The sequence below is a fragment of the Juglans regia genome, chromosome 8, assembly GCF_001411555.2.
Source record: "Juglans regia cultivar Chandler chromosome 8, Walnut 2.0, whole genome shotgun sequence".
NCBI classification, from domain to species: domain Eukaryota; kingdom Viridiplantae; phylum Streptophyta; class Magnoliopsida; order Fagales; family Juglandaceae; genus Juglans; species Juglans regia.
In genome coordinates this window covers 7,711,099-7,734,746 of record NC_049908.1, presented here as the reverse complement: position 1 = coordinate 7,734,746, position 23,648 = coordinate 7,711,099, and the positions used below count along the sequence as shown (strand labels likewise).

Sequence of the window (23,648 nt, the reverse complement as noted above, 5' to 3'; positions counted from 1 at the left end):
CCCCCAACCGTTCGATGAAATGCCAAGGAAATAAAGACATGAGAATGTAAGATCAAAACGTTTCAACGTGATAAACGCATCAATATTTATAACTGGGTTTCTTTGTCTGACACAGGGTCCATTATTTTAGCTAAGACGCACACAGTTCGTTGACTCTATAAATTCAAATTTCAAAACTCAGCAATAGAGGAAGCAGCAACTAGCAAACTAGCTAGCAAGAATAATTATTGAAGAAGATAGCCAAGTGGTAACTTCAACAATAGCCCAACCATCTGCATCAACCGACCAGTCAATCTACAACATTTTCGTAGACATCTCAAGTCTTTTGAGATCCTTCCAGAGCTGGACACCACTCAAAAAAATGGCACCATGGGAAGCAACAAACAATCTGTTTGGATGCATACCCTTAATTATAATTCCAGAGTGTTTAGTAGACTACCATAGTGGAAAAGATCTCCCTAATGAGTTCTTCTACTTGGAAGCCATTGTGCAAAGCATACTCTCCACTTTATTGCCACTTGATTTCAAAAAAAATTAATTTTAAATTTTTTTAACAAAGTTAGTGGTGACAAATCATGCTTTGGATTGTGTCTGTGTCGTATTAAGTCATGAGCATTCGACTATATAGATCAACCCAAACCCAACCTATTAAGCTAAACGAGTCAAATTTTCAAACACACCCAAGACATTTAGATAACAGCGTGTTACCTGTTTTAACTAGTTTAATAATAATTAGAAATATGTTAACAAGACACGACTCATTTAAACCGTTTGTTTCATGTAAATGAATTAAACTAAAACACATAACTTATTTGACCTGATTAACATAATTTTATATAAAAGTTAAAATCTATATTTACCACAATATCTTAAAAAATATATATCAATATTTTTATTTTTCAAATTTTAAGATATAATAAAATAAATATTACAAACTAATAACAAAAATGAGAAAACATAAGTCTAAAATTACAATCCCAATAATAAAAACATAAGCATATTGAGAAATAACAATACTTTTGTAATAATAAGATTTTAATTTAGAAATAAATTCTAAACGGGTTAAAATAGGTTGATTTCGTGTTAAGCAAGTTGTCCCGTCCGTTATTGACTCGTTTATAAATCGTGTATTAACATCAAATCCAAACTTACTAATTTCATGTCGTATTCATATTAGGTTTACAGGTCATGTCACATATTACTATCCCTAAACAAAGTATTGTCATGACAAAGAATTGCCATGTTGCTTTGCCTACCGGGATAGAATTTTTTATATTTTATCAAATACAATGCTTATTTAGAATAGGTTTCTTTGCCAAGTTGAAACTTCAATCATTCGGGGGATAACCATTAACCACTAAAAAATCCATGAACAAGGCAACCATGTTCAAATTCCTATTTAAATTACCAATTTCCTTGAGTACCAAAAGGCCAAAATAAAAAAGTAAATAAAAATAATAAAACTGTAGAATTCACTGAGTTTTGAAACTCAGCCTCTCCGAACGCTTCGAGTCCCGATTTTTGGCTCTGCACCAAGCACCGAAGATTTCCTAGATTTGACAGCCAGAGGTGGCTTCTTGTTCTCCTTCGTCATACTTCTTAGCATATACCTCGAAGTCGGGCCTCGCTCTGCTCCACAGAGTAAGCCGACGAGACCGATTTCCTCAAACTCTCAAGGTTCTTCGTACTGCTGCTTTTTTTCGCAGACTCCCCCATGGCACCGAGACCGTGCGCGGTCTTCCTTTCATGCCCTGTCTCGTTCTTCTTGCTCCTCAGCCTCTCGTTCCTTCTAGCGGAGTACTCCTCGTAAAACCGACCCCTCTCAAACAGAGGACTCGAATTGGCACCGAAAGAATTAGCAATCCCATCACTGTCTGAATCTCCGTTGCCAAACTCGTTGCGTACCATCTTCTTTAAAGCCCGCAACTCGCACGAGATTGAGCGGTACTCGGGTCGAAGATCCATTTCCTGGTTGTCCCAACAACGATTTGGTCTCTCAGATTTTGCCAAAGCGGGCAAAAAAAAACGGTCGGGCACAAATATAAGTTAATAACAGGAATCGAGAGAGAGAGCCAGCTTGAGACGTGTTTGTTCAGGCCTAGCTACCTGATGGGGTTGTTACGGGCTATAGTAAGTGATGTCTGAGCTTTGCATGAACAAGGGTTGAAGTCTTGCTGAGATTGAAGTCCCGACTCGCAGTGAAGAAATGACCAAAAGGCAGAGTTTTGTTTAAGTGTCAGTTGGTTTGTTTAACTATCTGTAATCGTGTCGTTTAGTGTTAAGGTGGAATAATTAGAACGATGTCGTTCTTGCATTGTCGTTTGGGTCAAATTGTGCAGTTTTCCCAACTGCTCATGTAACCGAAACCCTCTTCTATAAATAGTAGCCGTAAGTTGGGAAAGAGGCCAACTTCGGCATTCAAGGGAAACTCGATCTCTCTCTCTGTTTCTATCTCTCTCTCTATCTCTTTTCTCTCTATATCTTCCTCTTCTCTAGCGTAACTCCGTTGGATTTCTGGAGGTTAATGACCTCATTTCTCATCAGTTTCTCTTAGACTATACAAGGTCCACTACAATTGGTATCAGTTGTCAGTAATGGCGGAAGGCACGAGATCATATGCACAGATCCTTGATTCTGTCAATCAGTTAAGGGACCGGCAAGAAAGACAACAAAAACAGATCGAGGATGCAATTACGATCCTGGCTCAGCAGCAAGAAACAGCAAGATTGGAACGGGAGGCACAGGATAGGAAATTTACTGAATTATTGCAGCATCTTTCGAAGCTTCCTTATAATCCTCAGCTGGAAAGTAATGCTCATAATACAAGGAATGGACAAGGTTTTCATCAATCGCGAGAAGGTGAAACAGATGATGGTTCGGGGGGAGTCTACTGCACAAATGTACCTGACAGATCTAATATGAGACAAATAAAGCTGGATTTTCCAAGATTTGGTGGAAAGGATCCTGCTGCTTGGATTTATCGCGCTAATCAATATTTTCTGTATCATCAAGTTCCTCCTGGCCAGAGGATCTTTATAGCTTCATTCCACATGGACAATGATGCCTTGGTATGGTTCCAGGATGCAAGTGAGTCGGAAGTTTTTCATTCTTGGGAGGAATTCATTCAAGCAGTGCAGGTACGTTTTGGTTCATCTGCTTATGATGATCCTATGGAGGCATTAACACGTTTGAAACAGGTTCATTCAGTTACTGCTTATAAAACTGAATTTGAACTGCTTTCCAATCGTATTAAAGGCATTTCTGAAAGAAACAAATTAAGTTGTTTTTTGAGTGGCTTGAAAGATGAGATTAGGCTGCCAATACGTATGTTGAATCCTTCTTCCTTAAATGATGCCTTTGGTTTAGCAAAAATTCAAGAACAGTATGTTTGGAGTACAAAGAGATCGTGGAGGCCTAGTTCTAGTGATTCTCCTCAGTCTAATATGGGACCTTCTGTTTTGGGAAACCCTAAGGCACCTATTGTTAAGTTACCTTATCAAAAAATAAGTGAGTCTCAGATGCAAGAGAGAAGAAAGAAAGGCTTATGCTATTTTTGTGATGAGAAATGGCAACCAGGCCATAAGTGCAGTAGACCAAAATTTTATGTGTTAGATGGAATGGAAATGGGTGAAACTAGTGTTCATACGAGTGAGAAGGAATTACTTGTGGAAGAGATCCATGAGGAGCCTGAATCTGCTGACATAGCTTCCATTTCATTGCAAGCTATGGTAGGTTCTCCCAGTACTACAACCATGAGAATGGTTGGTCATATTCATAACAAAAAGGTAGTCATATTGATTGATTCTGGTAGCACCCACAATTTTGTGGATACTGCTTTGGTAGGCAGGTGTGGCTTGGTATTGCAGCAAGGGCAAGCTTTGCAAGTCAAAGTGGCTAATGGTGATGTTTTGTCTAGTGATGGCAAAGCTGTTGGTGTTGGTATTCAAATCCAAGGCACCAGATTTGTTGTTGATTTTTTCTCATTATCTCTCGGAGGGTGTGATGTAGTGTTGGGAGTAAGTTGGCTTTCATCACTTGGACCAATACTGTGGGATTTTACAGACTTAAAAATGCAGTTTGTTTATCATAGAAGAGAAGTTTGTTTTAAAGGACTCACATCATCTGCTAGCACTTTAGTTGATGATAAGGAAATTTCTATGGTCTCTAAAGTAGGCTCGAAAGGAGTATGGCTACAACTTATGGCTGTGGAAAACATGAAACCTCATAATGATCCTTGTCCAGAAATACTGCAGTTATTACAAAAGTTTGGAAAGGTTTTTTATGAACCTACTTCTTTACCTCCTCATCGAGCTCGAGATCACCAAATCAACCTCAAGAAAGACACTATACATGTTAGTGTGAGGCCATACAGATATCCTTACTTTCAAAAAACAGAAATAGAGAAGATTGTATCTGAACTACTCATGTCTGGTGTGATTAGGCCAAGTCAGTCTCCATTTTCATCTCCTGTATTGCTAGTGAGGAAATCTGATGGGTCTTGGAGGATGTGCATCGATTATAGGGTGCTAAACGAAGCTACTATTAAGGATAAGTATCCAATACCTGTTGTTGATGAGTTATTGGATGAGCTATTTGGTTCAACAGTATTCTCTAAATTGGACTTGAGATCTGGTTATCACCAGATTCGAATGAAAGATGAGGATGTACATAAGACTGCATTTAGGACTCATGAGGGTCACTATGAGTTCCTTGTCATGCCATTTGGCCTTACAAATGCCCCCTCAACATTTCAAGCATTGATGAATGAGGTTTTTAAACCTTTTCTTAGGCAGTTTGTCATAGTATTTTTTGATGACATTCTTGTCTACAGCAAAGATATGGCATCCCATTTAAATCATCTGGCCACTGTTTTGAAGACATTGGAGACTAATCAATTGTTTGCAAAAAGGTCCAAGTGTTACTTTGCTTGTTCAGAAATCGAGTACCTTGGCCATTTAATTTCCAAAGATGGTGTGAGAGCTGATCCAAGAAAGCTGGAAGCAATGTTGTCTTGGCCAATTCCAAAAAATCTCAAAGCTTTGAGGGGTTTCTTGGGATTAACAGGATATTACAGAAAATTTATTCGTGGCTATGGACAGATTGCAGCACCTTTAACTCTTTTGTTGAAAAATGATGCTTTTAAGTGGTCTGAGGCAGCCACTCATGCTTTTGAAGAATTAAAGAAGGCAGTCACCAGTCCTCCTGTTCTATGTTTACCTGATTTCAATATAACAGTTTGTGGTTGAATGTGATGCATGTGGAGTGGGAATAGGAGCTGTCTTGATGCAAGACAAGAGGCCATTGGCTTTTCTAAGTCAGGCTCTTAAGGGAAAAAATTTAATGCTTTCAACATATGAGAAGGAGCTTTTGGCATTAGTCATGGCTGTCAAAAAGTGGAGGCCTTATTTGTTAGGGTCTGCCTTTGTTATTCGAACTGATCATCACAGTTTAAAGTTCCTTTTAGAACAGAAAGTGGGGACAGATGCTCAGCAGAGGTGGATTTCTAAGCTTTTAGGCTATGAATTCACAATTGAATGCAAGAAGGGAGTTGAAAACAAAGCAGCAGATGCTTTGTCAAGAAAGGCAGTTTCAGATGACACAACTTTAATGTCTGCTACCTCATTTCCTACTCCAATTTGGTTGGAGGAATTGAAACAAGCTTACACTTCAGATCAGAAAGTGCAGGATCATTTGGCAGCATTACAAGGGAGTTCTCCTTCTTCATCTTCTGCATTTTCTATCAAGCATGGGTTATTGTTCAAGAAGGGCAGAATTTATATACCTGATAATCAGGAATTGAAACTAAAAATTTTACATTTTATCCATGCTAGTCCCTCTGCTGGACATTCAGGGTTCCATAAGTCATTGCATCGAGCTAGACATGACTTTTATTGGCCTGGACTTAAACGTGAGGTGAAGCAGTATATACGAGAATGTGATCTGTGTCAGAGGAATAAGGTGGAACATTTACATCCTGCAGGTCTTTTACAGCCTCTTCCTATACCTGCAAATACATGGACAGATTTGTCCATGGATTTCATTGAAGGCTTGCCAATCTCTAAAGGGTTTTCTGTCATCATGGTTGTTGTTGACAGATTATCCAAGTATGCACATTTTATGGCTTTAAAACATCCATTTACAGCATCTAAGGTGGCAACATTATTTTTTGATAATGTGTTTAAACTCCATGGCATGCCTCAGAATATTGTTTCTGATAGAGGAGCTACTTTCACCAGTTCCTTTTGGAAGGAACTCTTTAACCTTCAAGGAGTGACCCTTTCTTACTCATCTGCCTACCACCCTCAGAGTGATGGCCAAACTGAGGCAGTCAACAAATGTGTTGAACATTTTTTGAGGAGTTTTTCCGGGGATAGGCCTCGGTTGTGGTCTGATTGGTTAACCTTGGCTAAATGGTGGTATAATTCCACTCCTCACACTGCTACCAAGTTAACTCCCTTCGAGGTAGTGTATGGTAGACCTCCACCCAAGCTGCAAGCTTATATACCTGGTTTGACTGCTAATCCAGCAGTTGATGAAGTTTTGAAGACTAGAGAACAGATTCTTTTTACTCTTAAGAGTAATTTAGTTGTTGCTCGGGAAAGGATGAAGTACCAAGCTGATAAGAAAAGAACAGAACGAGAATTTGCTGTTGGGGATTGGGTTTATTTGAGATTACAGCCTTATAGGCAACAATCATTGGTTGCTAGAAGGAATCTCAAACTTTCTCCTCGTTTCTTTGGACCTTTTCAGATTGTCCAACGAGTAGGGCAGGTTGCTTATAAGCTGGAATTGCCTCCAACCAGCTCTATCCACCCAGTTTTTCATGTTTCTTGTCTTAAGAAAAAACTGGGACAACATCACTCTCCACTATCTTCATTACCACCAGTAGATTTACAAGGTGAACTCACTCATGAACCTGAGGCTATTTTATAGCGGCGGATGAGGCAAGTTAACAACAGATCAGTAATTGATGTTTTAGTACATTGGAAGGGAGCTACTGTGGATGATGCCACTTGGGAGCCATATTGGTCATTGCGTGACAGGTTTCCTCACCTTGTGGGCAAGGTGCTCTGATGGGGAAGGGTATATTACGGGCTATAGTAAGTGATGTCTGAGCTTTGCATGAACAAGGGTTGAAGTCTTGCTGAGATTGAAGTCCCGACTCGTAGTGAAGAAATGACCAAAACGCAGAGTTTTGTTTAAGTGTCAGTTGGTTTGTTTAGCTGTCTGTAATCGTGTCGTTTAGTGTTAAGGTGGAATAATTAGAACGATGTCGTTCTTGCATTGTCGTTTGGGTCAAATTGTGCAGTTTTCCTAACTGCTCATGTAACCGAAACCCTCTTCTATAAATAGTAGCCGTAAGTTGGGAAAGAGGCCAACTTCGGCATTCAAGGGAAACTCGATCTCTCTCTCTGTTTCTATCTCTCTCTCTATCTCTTTTCTCTCTATATCTTCCTCTTCTCTAGCGTAACTCCGTTGGATTTCTGGAGGTTAATGACCTCATTTCTCATCAGTTTCTCTTTAGACTATACAAGGTCCACTACAGGGGTTTGCAGAGAGGCTGAGTTTGAGCGAAGATCTGGACGGGGTCGAAGCCTGATCGGCGATTTAGGGAGCGGCGGCTTGCAGTCAGACTTCATTCTTGCTACAGAATACGTAGACGACTGGAGAGAGCGAGCGAATGTGTGTATTTTGCCTGTTGTATTGGGTTTGTGAATGCCATTTTTTTCTCTCCGAGTTTACTGGCTTTTATTGGGAGAGAGAGAGGTACGTAGCTTTGAATTCGACACCATAACAGGGCAGAAGCCTCCAACGGTCATATTCTTGATCGGACGGTCTAGAATTGTTTGACATTCCTCTATAAATCTCAAGATAATTGTCCATATATTGCTTAGATTTTCCCCTTTTCCGAGGGTTATTATTACAAGGGTAAGCGTTTCAACTTGATTCAGTTGTATTTTTTGTATGTAATTATTGTTTCTTTGCATGTAGAGAAACAGGAAAATGCTATTCCTTGAAGTTCATGTAAAGAATAAGAAAAAATAAATAAATATCATTTCCAAAAACTTCTCAAATTCTCTCATAGATTATGTCGTATTTCTATTTTATTAAATATGATATTGTTAAAACTATTCACAAATACATTAATTTTTAGTAATTTAAGACACATAGATGCTTTTAGAATAGTTAAAAACTAGTCGCACACCTGAGCAATGTGCAAGATATTGTTAAGTTTTTAATTTTATTCTATTTTAAATTTTATTTATAACTTGCTTGTGTGAAGTTGTTTAAACATGATCATCTTCAATTATTAATTTTAATGAGATATGTATAAATGAAATAAACAAAATGTTATGAACAAAAGAAGACAAAATGATGTTAATAAACAAAACTACACTTGAAGTGGAAGAAATAAGTAATAAACTAATAATATAAGGATAGAAGTAATAATGAACAGAGTGGTAACCCAAGAGAGTGGCAAATAGGTTTAAACTGGTCCTCGATGTTATCATCTCCATCACTTGGAGCGCTTTCATACCTGGTAGACTCATTTCTGACAACATCTTGGTAGCCTATGATGCCTTTCATTCTATGAAGAAGATGAGGTATGGGAAAGTGAGGAGTATGGCTACTAAGTTAAACATGTTAAAAGCATATGACAAGGTGGAATAGAGCTACTTGGAGGAAGTAATGAGGTTGGATTTTGATAATAGCTGGGTTGCTCTAGTAATTAATTGTGTCACTACAGTCTCGTATGAAGTGTTGATAAATGGACAACCAGGAGGGAAGTTTAAACCTTCCAGGGGCTAAGACAGGGGGACCCCTTGTCCCCTTATCTGTTTTTACTGTGTGCAGAAGGGTTGAGTAGCTTGTTTAAATCTTTTGAGCAGAATGGAGCCGTAAGGGGGGTGGCTGTGGTGAGGGGAGGAACCAGACTAACACATCTTTTGTTTGTTGATTATTGTGTTTTGTTTGGCAGGCTAAACTGGATGAATGAAAGAAAATAAATGGTTTGCTTGAACTGCATGAACATGCCTCAGGACAATGCCTCGACAAACAAAAAACCTATATTTTCTTCAACTCTAACACTAAGGCTCAAGAACAGAGGTTAATTCAAAGAGAGTTGGGAGCAAGAGTCAATGGCTATTATGAGAAGTACCTGAGACTCCCAGCTATGGTAGGCAGATTAAGATATAATACCTTTTGAGGTATTAATGATAAGGTGTGGCAATGGATTAATAATTGGAAGAACCAGTTTCTTTCCCCCTCGGGTAAGGAAATCCTCCCCAAGGCAGTGATTCAAGCGATCCCAAATTACCATTTGAGTGTCTTTAAATTGCTTGTTAAGTTGTGCAGAGGAATTTCAGCCATGATGGCGAGATTCTTGTGGGGTTTTAAGCAAGAAAACATGAAAATACAATGGTGTAGTTGGGGTAGAATGGGGGAACCAAAAGACTCTGGAGGGCTCGGCTTCAGGAACCTGGAAAGCTTCAATCAAGCTCTACTTTCAAAGCAGTGCTGGATGATTTTGACAAATCCCACTTCTTTGGCAACAAGGATTTTAAATAAGAAGTATTTTAAGAACAATGATTTATTACAAGCAAAGCTAGGCTCAGGGCCTTCTATGATATGGAGGAGCTTATGGGGAGCCCTTAATCTACTCAAAGAAGGACTTACATGCAGGGTAGGCAATGGTAGAGACATCAAAATATGAGGTGATAAATGGATCCCAAAGCTATCTACTTTCTGCTTGCAATCACCTATGAAGAATTTTGAGAGCAACTCTAGAGTTGAGGAGCTTATAGATGCTAAAAGGGGATGTTGGAAAGCTGAGGTTATCAAAGACACGTTGAGGGAAATGGAAGCTGAGTTAGTATGCAGTATACCCTTCAGTTTGTCTGGGCAAAGGGACAAGCTAATATGGGGGTACACAAAGAATGGGCAGTTCAATGTAAAAATTGCATACCACTTGGAAATGGGTAGAAGGAGAAAATAGAATGGAAGAGAAGGGTGAAACTTCTAGTTGCCTAGTAAGGGACACTTGCTGGAGAGCGGTATGGAGTATGAATTCCCCAGTTATGGTGAAGACTTTCATGTGGAAAGCTATCAATGACCATTTACCAACGAAAGTGAACCTGACTAAGAGGAGAGTTATTAAGAATCTCGTACCCTATTTGTGAAAGAGAGGAGGAATCAATATGCTATACATTGTGGAGTTTGGCTGCTGCATCCGATGTTTAGGCTAACTCTATGAGTCCTGTTAACAAAATGGGCCAGTTCAAAAGGTGAGTTTTTGAAGGTGTGGGAAAAATTGTCCCAGAACCTACAGCAGGATGGATTGAAAGTTATGGCATCCATCATGAGAGGGTTATGGACCAGAAGAAACAAGTTTATCTTTTAGAAGACTTTCTCCAACCCCAAAGTGGTGGTGAAGGAAGCAAGGGATAGTCTTGAAGAATTTCGGTAGGCACAAAGTAGCTTAATGGGGCTAAAAATTGATAGATGTACAAAAAGAAGGTGGGTGAGATGGAAATGGAGTTAAGGTGAATTGGGATATTGCATACGATTCAAAAGCCAAGAGAATGGGTGCAAGGATTGTAATAAGGGATGACCAAGGAGAGATTATGGTGTCTATGTGCATGAATAGACAGGGTGTAGCACACCCAGTGATAACAGAAATTTGACGTTATGGAGAGCTCTAAAGTTATGCACATAACTCAAATTTTCTTCTGTTACTTTGGAAAGAGACGCTCTAGAGGTCATTAAGGCAGTAAACATGGTTGAGGATTGCTGGACTTGTTATGGACAATTGGTTGAAGATGTCGAAAAAGCTATGTAGTGTAGAAGTGGGTGGAAAATTCATTATATAAATAGAGTGGGGAATAATGTAGCTCATCAACTCGCAAAGATAGGTTTGTCTAGAAAGGAAGAACAAGTGTGGATTGAAAAGTGTCCAAAGGAAGTGTATATTGCAGTTTCACATGATATAGCTTGTATAGTCAAACATTGAATTGAATGAAATTACAATGCTTTCAATAAAAAAGAAGAAGAAGAAAGAGAGAAGTGTAAAAGACGAGAAGTATAAGAGACAAGTAACGAGGTGATAATAAAGAGTATGTAATGTAAAAGGCTATATGATAACCTTTCAAACTTAATTATAATAATTTGTTTTAATTTACTATAAATGATAAAATATGAAATGGGTTAAGAATAAAAGAGATTTATACATAAGAAATTATATAGTACATAGATATATAAATTATTGATCATTTCCCAAAGTCCGAGCAAAGGTGGTGGACCCTTTATGTTTTTTAGCTGGTCTTCACTGTGGTTCGGCCCATAATAATGGGCCTTATGGCTATTATATCTTTTACAACTATTTTCGATATGATTTTCTAAGCTTGCTACGCACATTTTGTCGTTTCAATGGAAACGCACATTTTGTCGTTTCTAAGGTGGTGACAATACGTGACACGATCCATTAATTTAACACGAATACGACACAATAAAAATGGATTATAGTTTAGTCTTAACGGGTTCGGATCAAAACAGATTGACCCGTTAAGACACGATAGCTTAACGGGTTGATAACAGGTCAACCCGTTTTGACCCATTAAGAAAATTACAGTTACAATTATACCCTTATATCTAAAAAATAAAATTGTTGGGATTTTAATTTCAATATTTTTATTATTTGGATTGTAATTTTGGATTTGTAGTTAGTTTTATATATATTTTTTATAGATATTGTGATTTTAACATTTATATAAACTTATGCTAAACTTAACTGGACCAAACGGGTTAATTTTGGATCTGTTCAACCCATTGACATAAACGGGTTAAAACGGATTGACATGACACGACCCTTTATATTAATAGGATGTGTTAGAGTTTAAGATTTTGATACGATAAACTTAACGGGTCAGTTAGGGTTGATCTATATAGTATAATATATATATTTTTTGGCACGATACGAATACGATCCGTTAACACGATTTGACACTATAATCTACATACACCTTAGGTCTCGTTTACTTTTAAAGATAAAATACAAAATTTTGAAAATTTTTCTAGTTTTGGTAGAGTTAAATAATCTATGAAAACGAATACTCCTTAATGTTTTCATCTCACTCGTTCTCTCCTTACTTCAATACTGTTCGCAGGACATCTCAGCTCATCTCAACTTATCTCAACTCATTTCACTACTATTCATTACGTACTATTCAGCAACTTTAACTCACAAATCTCACTACTATTCACAACTCATCTCATTACTATTCACAATCTATCTCAAGTCATCTCAAGTCATCTTCGAATCCAAACGTCTCCAAAATCTTCCAGTCTCTCTCGTGCTGTCCTTTCGGCAAAAGCCCTATCTTCCAATAAAATATTTGAGAGATTCGCAGAGATTTGCGCCAGATTTGCAGAGAAAAAATAATTACACGTAATTGGAAAATTAATAAGCAAAGTAGAAAAAAAACGAAAAAGGAAAAACGTGTTCATACGAACGCAAGGGAAAACTTCTCAACCGTTGATGAATGGTTGTCATACACTTATACTCCCATGCGAGGGCTTTCAACGGTTTTCTCCAATAAAATACTATAAAAAAATCTCATCACATTAAATTCTATAAAAAAAAGTCAAATTAATCTTGCCTCTATAAATTAACAAACAAACACTTCATATTATCTCATCTATATTCAAAAAATCGCATCTTATCTTCAAAAACAAATCATAAAATTTGTATGAAACTTAATTTACGAGATCTTCAAAATCCAATAAAATAAAAAAATCAGCTTGGGGAAATTCCGCCTTAGACCTTCGATTGGCCAGCACTGATCAATCCGTGTCAATATTTACTGATCAGAATAGCAACAAACAGTGAAAATTAAGAGATTTAGATAATGAGTTGAGATAAGATAAAAATTGAAAGTAAAATAAAATATTATTTTTTAATATTATTGTTATTTTAAAATTTGAAAAAATTGAATTATTTATTATATTTTATATAAAAACTTAAAAAATCATAATAATTAGATAATATCAATTAAAATGAATCGGAGGATATTTTATATCAAAACCGCCTGATTGTAATTTGCAAAGAGTAATGTTAAAAGAAAGACTTTTGTTATCATTTGTGTTTTGTGGATTTACTGTTGTTTCTTTGTCTTTTGTTTTCATTTTTCTTCGGTCCAAAACACACGAAAATAAATATCTACCGTAGATTATTTTTAAAAGGGAGTATTATAGTCAAAATGATTATAAAAAAAAAATTTCAGAAATTGATATAGTTTTATATGATCTGTCAGATTTACTTTATAATAAAAATAATTTTACAATCTAAAAAATTATATCAAACTACATCAATTTGTAAAATTATTTTTATGTAATCATTTTGTAAATATAATATTTCTCGTACTTAAATCTATTTCTTTTTGATCAGTTTAAACTTTTTGGATCAGATCTAGCAGAGATCTTGATTTTAAATCCTCACTCTACAATACTCTACCCAACTGTTCAATTTTTCAAAATGTTGATCATCAGATCGATGCTGTTGGCCTCATATAAATTAATTAAGTTGTTTTCGATCATGATATCAGAAGATGATGATCTAGGGATTGAATGTGTAATCAATTGAGTTGGGAAAAGACTGAGGTAGTTATGTACATATATATATGATGGCAGTTAAACTCTGTACGTCTTGATCTGTTTAACATGACTTATGTTGTATGAAAAATAAATTAAATTCGATTCCATTCATTAAAAAGTACTTAGTCCAACGGCCTCTAGCTAGCAGTCTTGCTTGTCCATTATTTATAACTGATAGGCCAGTCACTCAAGAGAAAATATATCTGCAAACCGTGAATTATATATGAACTGCCGCGTAATCGTTTTGAATAAAATTAATAGAATATGAGATTCACATAAGAATATAATAATTTTTTAATAATAGACATCATTCTTTTTCAAAACGATTACTTAGCATTTACGCACTTCACAGTTGTATGTAGAATTACTCGCCAATCAAACCGGCATAGCATAGCTACCGATCATCATACATCATTAGGGTCAGTTTAATTAGATATAGATGAAATACTTCATCTAATCTAATTTAAACTAATAATTTCATTACTATTCACAAATCATCTCAACTCAACTCATATAACGTCAACCTCATTAATATGAAAGGCCATGCAAAGTTTTCAAAACCAGGTTGCCATTTTCTTCTTTGACACATCACTTATAAATAGTTCATTCAAATCCGGAGTAAGGACCTGACCATCTAGATAGACGACGACATTTCACATTTGGCAATGCAGCTTTAACATTAATTTTCTAATCTTAAGCTAGACGAAAAAAGAAAACCCTCGTACGTACGTACATGTCTCGATCATGTGATGAGCTCATCCTTTGCCTATATAAAGAGCCATACTCTTTTCTTATAAACCAACCCACATCAGTACGCACGTATTATATATCTTATTTTCCTCCCTGTAGTAGTACTACTTAAAGATCGATGTGGTCTGTTTGGCTTTCTGTCATTAGCGGCCTGCTTATAGTGTTTTCCACCCATTGGCTTTATAGGTGGAGGAACCCTAAATGTAATGGAAAATTACCACCCGGCTCTATGGGCTTCCCACTTATTGGGGAGACCCTCAGTTTTATGGTCTCAAACAAGTCCATAGACACACCACTTTTCGTGAAGAAAAGGATGGAGAAGTAAGCAGCTGTGCACAATATAAATTCACACTGTAGTATTGCTTAATTTCCCTCATAATTATAACGAGCCCTCGTGCATTTTTTTTAGTGATAATATATAACATCTTTAATTCCCATGCATTTTTTAAGCATATATAAATGTTATGTACGTTAGATATGGGCCAGTATTTCGGACAAGCTTGGTCGGACGGCCGGTTGTGGTATCATCTGATCCTGAATTCAACTATCAAGTTTTCCAACAAGAAGGAAAACTGGTTGAGCGATGGTACATGGATTCCTTCTCAAAGCTTCTGCAGGGCCTAGACGCATCAGGAATTAATGCCCACAAGAACATTCACAAGTACCAGCGAAATATGATCTTGGGTACCTTCGGTACCGAGGCTCTCAAGGAAAAGTTGCTGCCCAAGTTGGAAGATGCCATAAACGAAAAGTTGCAGTGTTGGTCTAAGCTTTCCAGTTTGGAAGTGAAAAAAGGCACTTCAGCTGTAAGCAGTTCTTTTCTCAATGCGGCTGGCTCTCATATAATTAATACCCACTCCGTACTGTTCTGATAAAATATTCCAGTGATCAAGCTCCTCACATGAGCTGGGAAATATATTTTACCTATACAAAGCAATTATATATACGAATAGATCAAAATTAGTATATATTCAAAATATGAAAACACTTCTTTTTTATATATGCATGCCACACACACACACACACATATATAAACTTCAAGAAACGGATGACGGTAATTCTTTTTCTTTTCAAGTACTTGCAAAGCTATTGCAGAACATATATAACTTATATATATATAAATATATATATATGTGTTTCTTTTAACGTAATTTTTTCCTGCAAATCCAATATTAACTTATTTTTCGGTCATTTCCAGATGATCTTTGATTTTACAGCAGCGCAGCTATTCAGTTATGAACCAAACAAATCTGGGGAAAATATTGGTGAATCTTTCGACAACTTTCTGGAAGGACTCATGGCATTCCCCATCAACATCCCTGGTACTGCTTATCATAAATGTCTACAGGTACATAAATATCCCATCTCCCAACTTAATTCTTATATTTTTCAAAATCTAAAGCACTCTGATCATTAAGATCACCTTTTAATTCTTTCAAATACGTATATATTAAATCCATTTTCATACAGAACCGGAAGGCGGCGGTAAAAATAATAACCAACACGCTAGAAGAAAGAAAACGTAATCCTGAAATTCGCAAAGGAGATTTTCTTGATCAGATTTTGGCCGACATGAAAACGGAGTCGTTCTTGACCGAAAAATTCATCATCTACATGATGTTTGGGCTCATCCTTGCAAGCTTTGAGACTATATCAGCAACTCTTACATTAGCCATTAAGTTAATTACAGATAATCCTAAAGTTCTGCAAGAATTAACGGTTAGTAGCAGCTCATGCATGCAGATACAGTACTCAGAAATACCTTAAGGCAGTTTGTTTTTGACATCATGTTATTTCTGTTAATTAGGAGGAACATGAAGCAATTCTTAACAACAGAGAAGATGCCGATTCTGGACTCACATGGAAGGAATACAAGTACTCCATGACTTTTACCCATAACGTAAGTTTGATTCTCCCACTTCTTTTATGAGGTCCCTGAAGGCCGGCTTCTAGTTATTATAAGCAACACTTCTTAATTGATGTACAATGAATCGGCATGCAAGATAGGTTATCAATGAATCACTTAGGCTGGCCAGTGTTGCTCCTGGAATACTGAGAAGAACACTTCAAGACATTCAAATAAATGGTAATTATTAGTTCAAATCATGTACATTAATATATATGAGCTATTGAATTAAAAATTCCTTGTTTAACTAATGAAGGGTATACGATTCCAAAAGGGTGGACACTTATGGTGGTTCCTTCTGCACTTCAACTGAACCCAAGAACTTATGAGGATCCTCTAGCCTTCAATCCTTGGCGATGGCAGGTACGTACTGCACGCGCGCAATATGCAGGGACGTCTACCTGTCTAGATCGATCAAAAACCTTTAATTTATTCTCGCTCATGCATCATGCATCAGTCAAGCACCAAAATCGTTCCTCAGGTAGAATATTAAAATACATGATGGTTGACTCATCAGTTTTGCTTCATTAATATATATATAGGACATCACTGAGAACGTCACAGCCAAGAATTTCATACCATTCGGGGTAGGCATGACGTCATGTGCAGGAGCAGATTTCAGCAAGGTTCTCATGGCTGTTTTCTTTCATGCCTTGGTCACGAAATACAGGTACGTACTTTAATTAATTTCTATTTTATATGCATGCGTGCGTACGTACGTACCTCATGCACATGATGCGCAGCAGCAGTACTACTTGATCACATTATTTATTGAGCAATTAAAACTAATTACGAATACGATTCGGTATTTTCCTACATATATTATTTATATATATATAGGTGCACTGCTATCAAGGGAGGCGAGGTGATTCGGTCCCCTGCTTTAGGATTCGGAAATGGTTTTCACATTCAGGTTGAAGCAAAGCATGATGGGTGATCATGCAGGATCTGTATATATCTGATGGATTGCCATGGACGCAAAGCAAGACGGCCATCATGCATGACACATATATTCGATCGAGTTAAATAATCAGTACTGCCTTGTTCCATAATAATATACCATGTGTAATATATGTTAAGAAAGTTGAGTACTGCTCATGTATCGCTCGCACTTTGTTGTTTTACATATATGAATAAAACTACTTTGCCTCTCCACTTTGGCTGGTCCACGTGAACTTTGGTCAATTTTTTTTTTTTCTTAATAATTAAAGAAGTGATTTTAAATATATTGATATATCTATTTTTTTATTTTTTAAAAACATTTAAAAATATTAAAAAATGTAAAAAGAGAAAAAAGAAAAAAAAAACTACTAAGCGGTATGCCGAGCGGTAAGAGTGAGACGGCATATATATATATATATATATATATATATATATATATATATATATATATACTAGTAAAGGGCAAACACGTGCAATGCACGTGTGCCCAATTGCAAAAATATGAAAAATATTTTTGAAAATAAGAATTTTCTATAAAAATGTGTAATAATAAAAAATAGATCAATATATATAATTATGAAATGTAATAGTTTTGTCGATATTTTAAGATTTTTTTCATCGATCATAAAAAATATCACATATATTATGTGTAGAATATACATGACTATTATAATATAAGAATTTCCACAAACACATTTAGTGTTACACAATTTTCTATTACAAATCCAAAAGTGACTATTGGAGTTGATGCACTATCATTGTATGTTTCTAAATAAACTTGATATCTAAAAATAGTATATAAATTATTATTTATTGATATTAACAATTAATATATTCTAATTATAATGTAAAAAATTTTAACTCCAAAATATGAGGAAAAATGTTTACCTTGGTTGTGAAGTCTCTATTTTTTTTAACTATAATATAAAACATTCTCATTTTTCTCACATTCAGTTGTTTTTACATGAAATAAGAACAAAAACAGGAAAAATATGTAATATTCTAAAAATATTACATGAAAATTTTTTAGCTTCAGTTGCAAAAATTTTCATCTTTTTTTTTTCTTTGTAAGAACTTGCCAGTTGCAAAAATATGAAAAAACTTACCAGTTGCAAAAACATGAAAAATATTCTAAAACTATAAATTTCTTTTTTTTTTTTAACTTCAAAAATACAAATTTCTTGTAAAAACATGTAATAAGAGAGAACAGAATAAAAAATATAGTTCTAAAATGTAATAAATGCTAGTATCCGACAAATTTATATATATGATAGTGATCTTACTTGGCTACCCTGTCAATCCACAATGAACCAAGAAATAAGAATTTAAATCCATACAAACTCTCGAATTTAACTATGAATAGACAAAATTTTATCTATATTTTAAGATGAAAAGAACGGCATGCATGCCCGTTTTCTTCTACATGCAAGTTTGTTTCCGTTTGGGATAAACGACAACACTTTACATTTATATGTTACTTTCACGTTTAAATTTCCTAGACCTGTTCTATGTCTACAACACTGAGCATGCATGTCCCCAAGTGTTCAGGAAACAAACACAGTAGCAAACTTGCCACTGCTTATATGTTTCGGTAAAAGCAACTCGTTGGCGCCTCCTTCCTCATTCGATGTGTTCCCGACAACCCAATGGCCAGTAAGACCACCACAGAAGTGTTCGCTTAGCCACGGCAAGGCAATCATCACTGCTTTCTTCCTCTTGCCTTCAAGGTATTGCCGTTGCTGCCGCTTCAACATAGCCACCATGCCAACCATCGTAGTTCAGTTTCTCCACACTGTCCGAAAGACTGATTGACCCCCGCACCACTATAAGCCACCGGCCAGCCATGTCTCTTCTATCCCGTGCCGCCAAGCATGCAGGAAAAAATATGACCGTCGTAGCCCAACCTTGAGCTCACATTGAGCCGCCGTTGGCCATCACTGAGAGGCCTCTGTTTTAACTCCACAAAACAGAGCATTGTTGGAGGGCACCATGAGCCACAACTCAGTCAACCCAGCTGCTGCCCTTACCGGAGGCACCTTGGTGAGCCTCCACTGCTCAGACTCATCACCATGAGTCTCACTCACCAACTCGAGTAGCCCCACCGTCAACCACCAAAACAGTGCACGCGAAGCCTCTAAGCATGGCAAGACCGTGCTCATCACTCTTTGTGGTGGTAGGTTACTTCATGCAAAACATAGGATAACAACTGGAAAACACGGTGGTCAGCCGTGACTCTCTTTTTCTCTGTGTTCAGCTGTCGGATCAGCCACCTCCCACTCACCCTGATCCTTTGAAACTATCTACCTCACGGTGAGCTTCCGTTGCGCGGCCCTGGGTCTCTCTTTGTGGTGATGTTAGGTGGCTTCATGCAGAACATAGGATAACAATTGCAAATTAATCTGATTTTATACTCAAAATAAGTCGGTTCAAGCGGCAACGAAAAGAATAACATTTGGAAAAGAATTTGGCAGAAGGATAAGAACTAGAAAAGAATACGGGAGAACCAAAATCCAGAACACAGCAGAACTGAGGACATAGTAGAAAAATGAATAGAAAATGGAGGCGGTGTAAAACAGGGGAAAAATAAATCTAGAATCTGATAAGATGAAAAAAAAGGAATTCGAGAAGGCGGTGGAAAACATGAGAAGAAAAATTTATAATCTGATAACACAAGATTTCGAGAAGAACAAAAGTAAGGATAAAAAGGACAAAATTCGGTTCAAGCGGCGATGAAAAGAATAACCATCTCGAAAAGAATTTGGCAGAAGGATAAGAACCGGAAAAGAATACGGCAGAACCAAAATCCCGAACATAGGAGAACTGAGGACACAGAAGAAAAATGAATAGAAAATGGAGGCAGTGGGAAACGGGAGAAAAATAAATCTTGAATCTGATAAGATAAAAAAATAAAAAAGAATTCGAGTAGGCGGTGGAAAACGGGAGAGAAAAATTTAGAGTCTAATAAAATGAAAACACAAGAATCTAAGAAGAACAAAAATAAGGACAAACATAAAAAAAATCATAAATAGAGTCAGAATGGCAAGAGGGACAGAAATGGAAAAAAATACCAAACGAATGACAAAATTGGAAATAAAAGATGGACGACACCTCCTTACTTATTGACGCTTATTATATATAAGATATAGATACGGCGTCTAATCTATTCCCTAGCTTATAAGTTTCACTATAAGAAAAATTGGCTTTTGTGGCCATTTAATTGCGGCGAAAAAATTATTTGTGATCAAAACAGACTCATTTTAGCTGTAAATAGTCATTTCGCTAAAATTAAATGGTCACAAATAAGCAATTTTCTTGTAGTATTTTCAATTGCCGGAGCTTAGTTTGAGGCTATCTGTTTGTTTATATTATATATAGATCCATGGAGCCATCTAGATAAGGGTAGTTGTAGTACTATTCCATTCAAAGATTGATATATGGGTTGTTAATACGTCTAATTCGTACCTATAGCTAGATGTTATTATAAAATCTCTCTCTCTTTCTCTCTATCTATATATCTTGTATATATATCCCGGGGAGAAGTCCCAAATCATGTCGCAAGTCACAAAAATGTAAGCCCCACCAATAAACGACGAATTTTTTTTACAGTGAAGTCCACTTTCTTATAAAAAAAGTTACGTGAAACTTGTACGGTTCAGAGAGCTTGTACATAATATCATTATTAAATTAGCTTACCGTGCCGAGTGATCGATACTTTTTTCTATTACGTCGTCGTTGATCTGTTCTTCTACGTACCATGCAAGCAAAGGTCAACGTCGACGTGTGTTGTAGGTCATGATAACATGAATTTTATGCAGTATTTAATTTACAGCAAATTAAGGCAAAAGTTGCAGTCGTATACTAGCATTAATGATATCAACCATCTTTTCCCGTTTTCCATCTTTTAGATATTGGGCTTGAAGCTATGAATTAGGCGTTTTGAAAAGGAATTTTTTTTTTTTTTTTGAGTAAATAGATGTTAACCTTCGTTAATAAAGGACTTATAAAATTAATTTGAAAAACAAATCAATTACTAGTTCGAATTAGGAGTTAAAATTAATAATTAATACATATCAAGCTATAAATTAGTAGTTCGAATTAGCTAGTCATATTTGGCAATATATTTTTCCTTATAATTATAATATCTATATGTATCGGCATAGTCCTAACTATATATATACTAATTACTAGATCATGACCTAGCTAGCTATCAATTAATTAACAATTAATAAGGCGACCGAGACTTGTTTGAAGATACTTTTTTTTTTCTAAATTCTAATTATTGTTTATAATTTTCTCTATGCTTAATTAATATATAATAAATAATCTTGATGGTACTTGGTAATTAAGCCACTCTCACGCGTGATCTACATTAATATTGTTTTGTCCCCAATAAAATATATAATTCCGTGGAGTGTGACTGCATTATGTTGTATATGTGTTTCTTTACCAGGACCATGACGGGGCACATCACGATCTCATTAAAAATTTAGAAATTTGGTGTCTTTCATGAAACGAAAGTCGTCACGACAGCAACCCATGCATAATTAAACTCAGCTGCTATATATATTAATATATATGTGAATTAGTACTACGTACGTACAGTACCATTCCGAATATTCCCAATGTTGTTTAATTATTATCCAAAGGCCAATCGACCAATGTAATTATGAAATTAACACAAATATCATTAAAATACTAAAATAAGTCATGACTAAAGCCAAGCAGATGACATCATGACTATATATTAATAAATTCACCGCCGGTCGAAAGTACAAAAATATTATGACTTTATATATATATATATATATTATATAAATACACTAGTAAGAGAGGTCCGTGCAAGCCATGTATGCCTCTTGCACCTAGCGCCCGGTCGGTGAAAAGAAAAAAGACATAAAAAAAATATTTTCACATAAATAATTCATCTAAAAAAGTATTAAAATTAAGAAAAAATTTTTAAATAACAAAACATCATCATCTCATAAAGTATATCAAACAGTGTTAAAAAAACTCTTCAAATGCAGATTGTGATCAACAACATATATAAGGTAAACGTTTTTTTAGTTTTGTTGTAATTTAGATATTGAGTTGAGCTGTGTTTTTTTATGAATAGTAATGAGTTGAAATGGTTGGGTGAGTTTTATAGAACCTACTTAAAATGAGTTTAAGTACATTTAAATGTTAAGATGAGTTTATATATATTTATGAAAAGTTATAAAATACATAGATCTTATCAAATTAATTTCTACTATTCATATGACATATTAAAAAGTCAGCCGGTGTCAACTGCTTAAAAGGTCAAAAAAATTTCCCATGGGGTCCACTTGCAGCCAACTGGATGGAGTAAAGTAAGGGAAAAATGGACAATTTTTTTTTTTTATTGCAGCCATCACTTTGACATGAGTTTGGGCGGCATCTCTGGCATTTGGCAGAAGCATTAAATCAATTTATAGTGTAAACTCACTTAACTCAGTCTCGGATGCAGCTCAAGTTGTTGTTTGGATGGTAAAAGAGGTCTAAAAGTAAACTGTACTGAGCTCGGTTGAAGATCCAAATGGGGCCTTAAGTCATTGGATGAAGGGACATAACGTTAAATCTCTTACGAGGTTGTTCCTACACGAAATTATATAGTATGCATTGTAATGTTTTTTTGCAAGTATGGTAAATGTTCTTACATGAAATAAATTTGGAATTTTAGAAAATCTTGGAGAAAAATATTGCTATCTCAAGTATTTGTCTTAAGTCTAGCAGATGACTTTTAAATTAAACCAAGTGTTTGAAAATCTTCCAAAAATTTTAAAAGTCTAAAATAAATGGAATATTTGTAGTGTTAATGAACTGAGCATATTTTTCAAGTAAGACTCTTTAAATTTTAGAACGCGAAAATATTATTATTTAAAATTTTATTTTATTTCATTTTATTTTTATCTTATTTTATCCTTGTTAAACTAATTGAGTTATTGCATTCATCATCTATATATCACATATATTTGTTATGAGATAAAAGAAACAAAATTAAAATAGATGTGGTGTACTGTGGTGTAGCCTTGTAGGGAATGATAAATAAAATTTTTATTAAAATTAATATTATAAAACTGTTAACTCTCGATGTTGTATTCTTCAGAACTTTGAACATTACTTCATGAGTTGTGTTACACGAGACACCTGATCGATAAGGTCAAATGAACTTTTCTTTTTCATACTTTTTTTATACAATTTTTTATACTCTTAAACATTTTCTTTTAAATTACAACATTATTAAAAAATACTTACTTAATCATTATTAAAAAATAATAAACAAAAAAATTAATCGGTAGAAATACTCGAATCCAAAATGGATACCCCAAACATTTCTCTTACTTCATAGCTCGAAGAGAGGACACGTGGACATTTGCAAACC

At 35.6% G+C, this 23,648-nt stretch overlaps 3 protein-coding genes and 1 long non-coding RNA gene across 4 annotated transcripts; 3 read left to right on the top strand and 1 right to left on the bottom strand.

Annotated features, from left to right (window-relative positions):
• Positions 1 to 1,599: 1,599 nt before the first annotated feature.
• Positions 1,600 to 1,965, bottom strand: LOC108979193. Its single transcript, XM_035692746.1, has one exon. It carries the CDS (start codon positions 1,963 to 1,965, stop codon positions 1,600 to 1,602), a length of 366 nt encoding a protein of 121 aa, XP_035548639.1.
• Positions 1,966 to 2,594: 629 nt separating this feature from the next.
• Positions 2,595 to 5,246, top strand: LOC108979192. Its single transcript, XM_018949806.2, has one exon. The coding sequence runs from the start codon at positions 2,595 to 2,597 to the stop codon at positions 5,244 to 5,246; it is 2,652 nt and encodes an 883-aa protein (XP_018805351.2).
• Positions 5,247 to 14,455: 9,209 nt separating this feature from the next.
• On the top strand, positions 14,456 to 16,497 carry LOC109021589 (cytochrome P450 87A3-like). The gene is made up of 6 exons (XM_035692745.1): positions 14,456 to 14,721; positions 14,876 to 15,206; positions 15,599 to 15,748; positions 15,871 to 16,119; positions 16,208 to 16,300; positions 16,408 to 16,497. Exons 1-6 carry the CDS (start codon positions 14,519 to 14,521, stop codon positions 16,495 to 16,497), a joined length of 1,116 nt encoding a protein of 371 aa, XP_035548638.1. The 5' UTR covers positions 14,456 to 14,518.
• A 359-nt stretch (positions 16,498 to 16,856) lies between these two features.
• On the top strand, positions 16,857 to 17,225 carry LOC118349261. The gene is made up of 2 exons (XR_004802241.1): positions 16,857 to 16,976; positions 17,147 to 17,225. It is a non-coding gene; the product is annotated as an uncharacterized LOC118349261 (long non-coding RNA).
• Positions 17,226 to 23,648: the final 6,423 nt, after the last annotated feature.

Bases quoted from the DNA above. Each gene is read 5' to 3' on its own strand.
- LOC108979193 (XM_035692746.1), bottom strand. From the start codon at position 1,965: ATGGATCTTCGACCCGAGTACCGCTCAATCTCGTGCGAGTTGCGGGCT.
- LOC108979192 (XM_018949806.2), top strand. From the start codon at position 2,595: ATGGCGGAAGGCACGAGATCATATGCACAGATCCTTGATTCTGTCAAT.
- LOC109021589 (XM_035692745.1), top strand. From the start codon at position 14,519: ATGTGGTCTGTTTGGCTTTCTGTCATTAGCGGCCTGCTTATAGTGTTT. The intron at 14,722-14,875 runs GTAAGCAGCTGT...TATGTACGTTAG, and splicing joins GTGAAGAAAAGGATGGAGAA to ATATGGGCCAGTATTTCGGA. The intron at 16,120-16,207 runs GTTAGTAGCAGC...TCTGTTAATTAG, and splicing joins AAGTTCTGCAAGAATTAACG to GAGGAACATGAAGCAATTCT.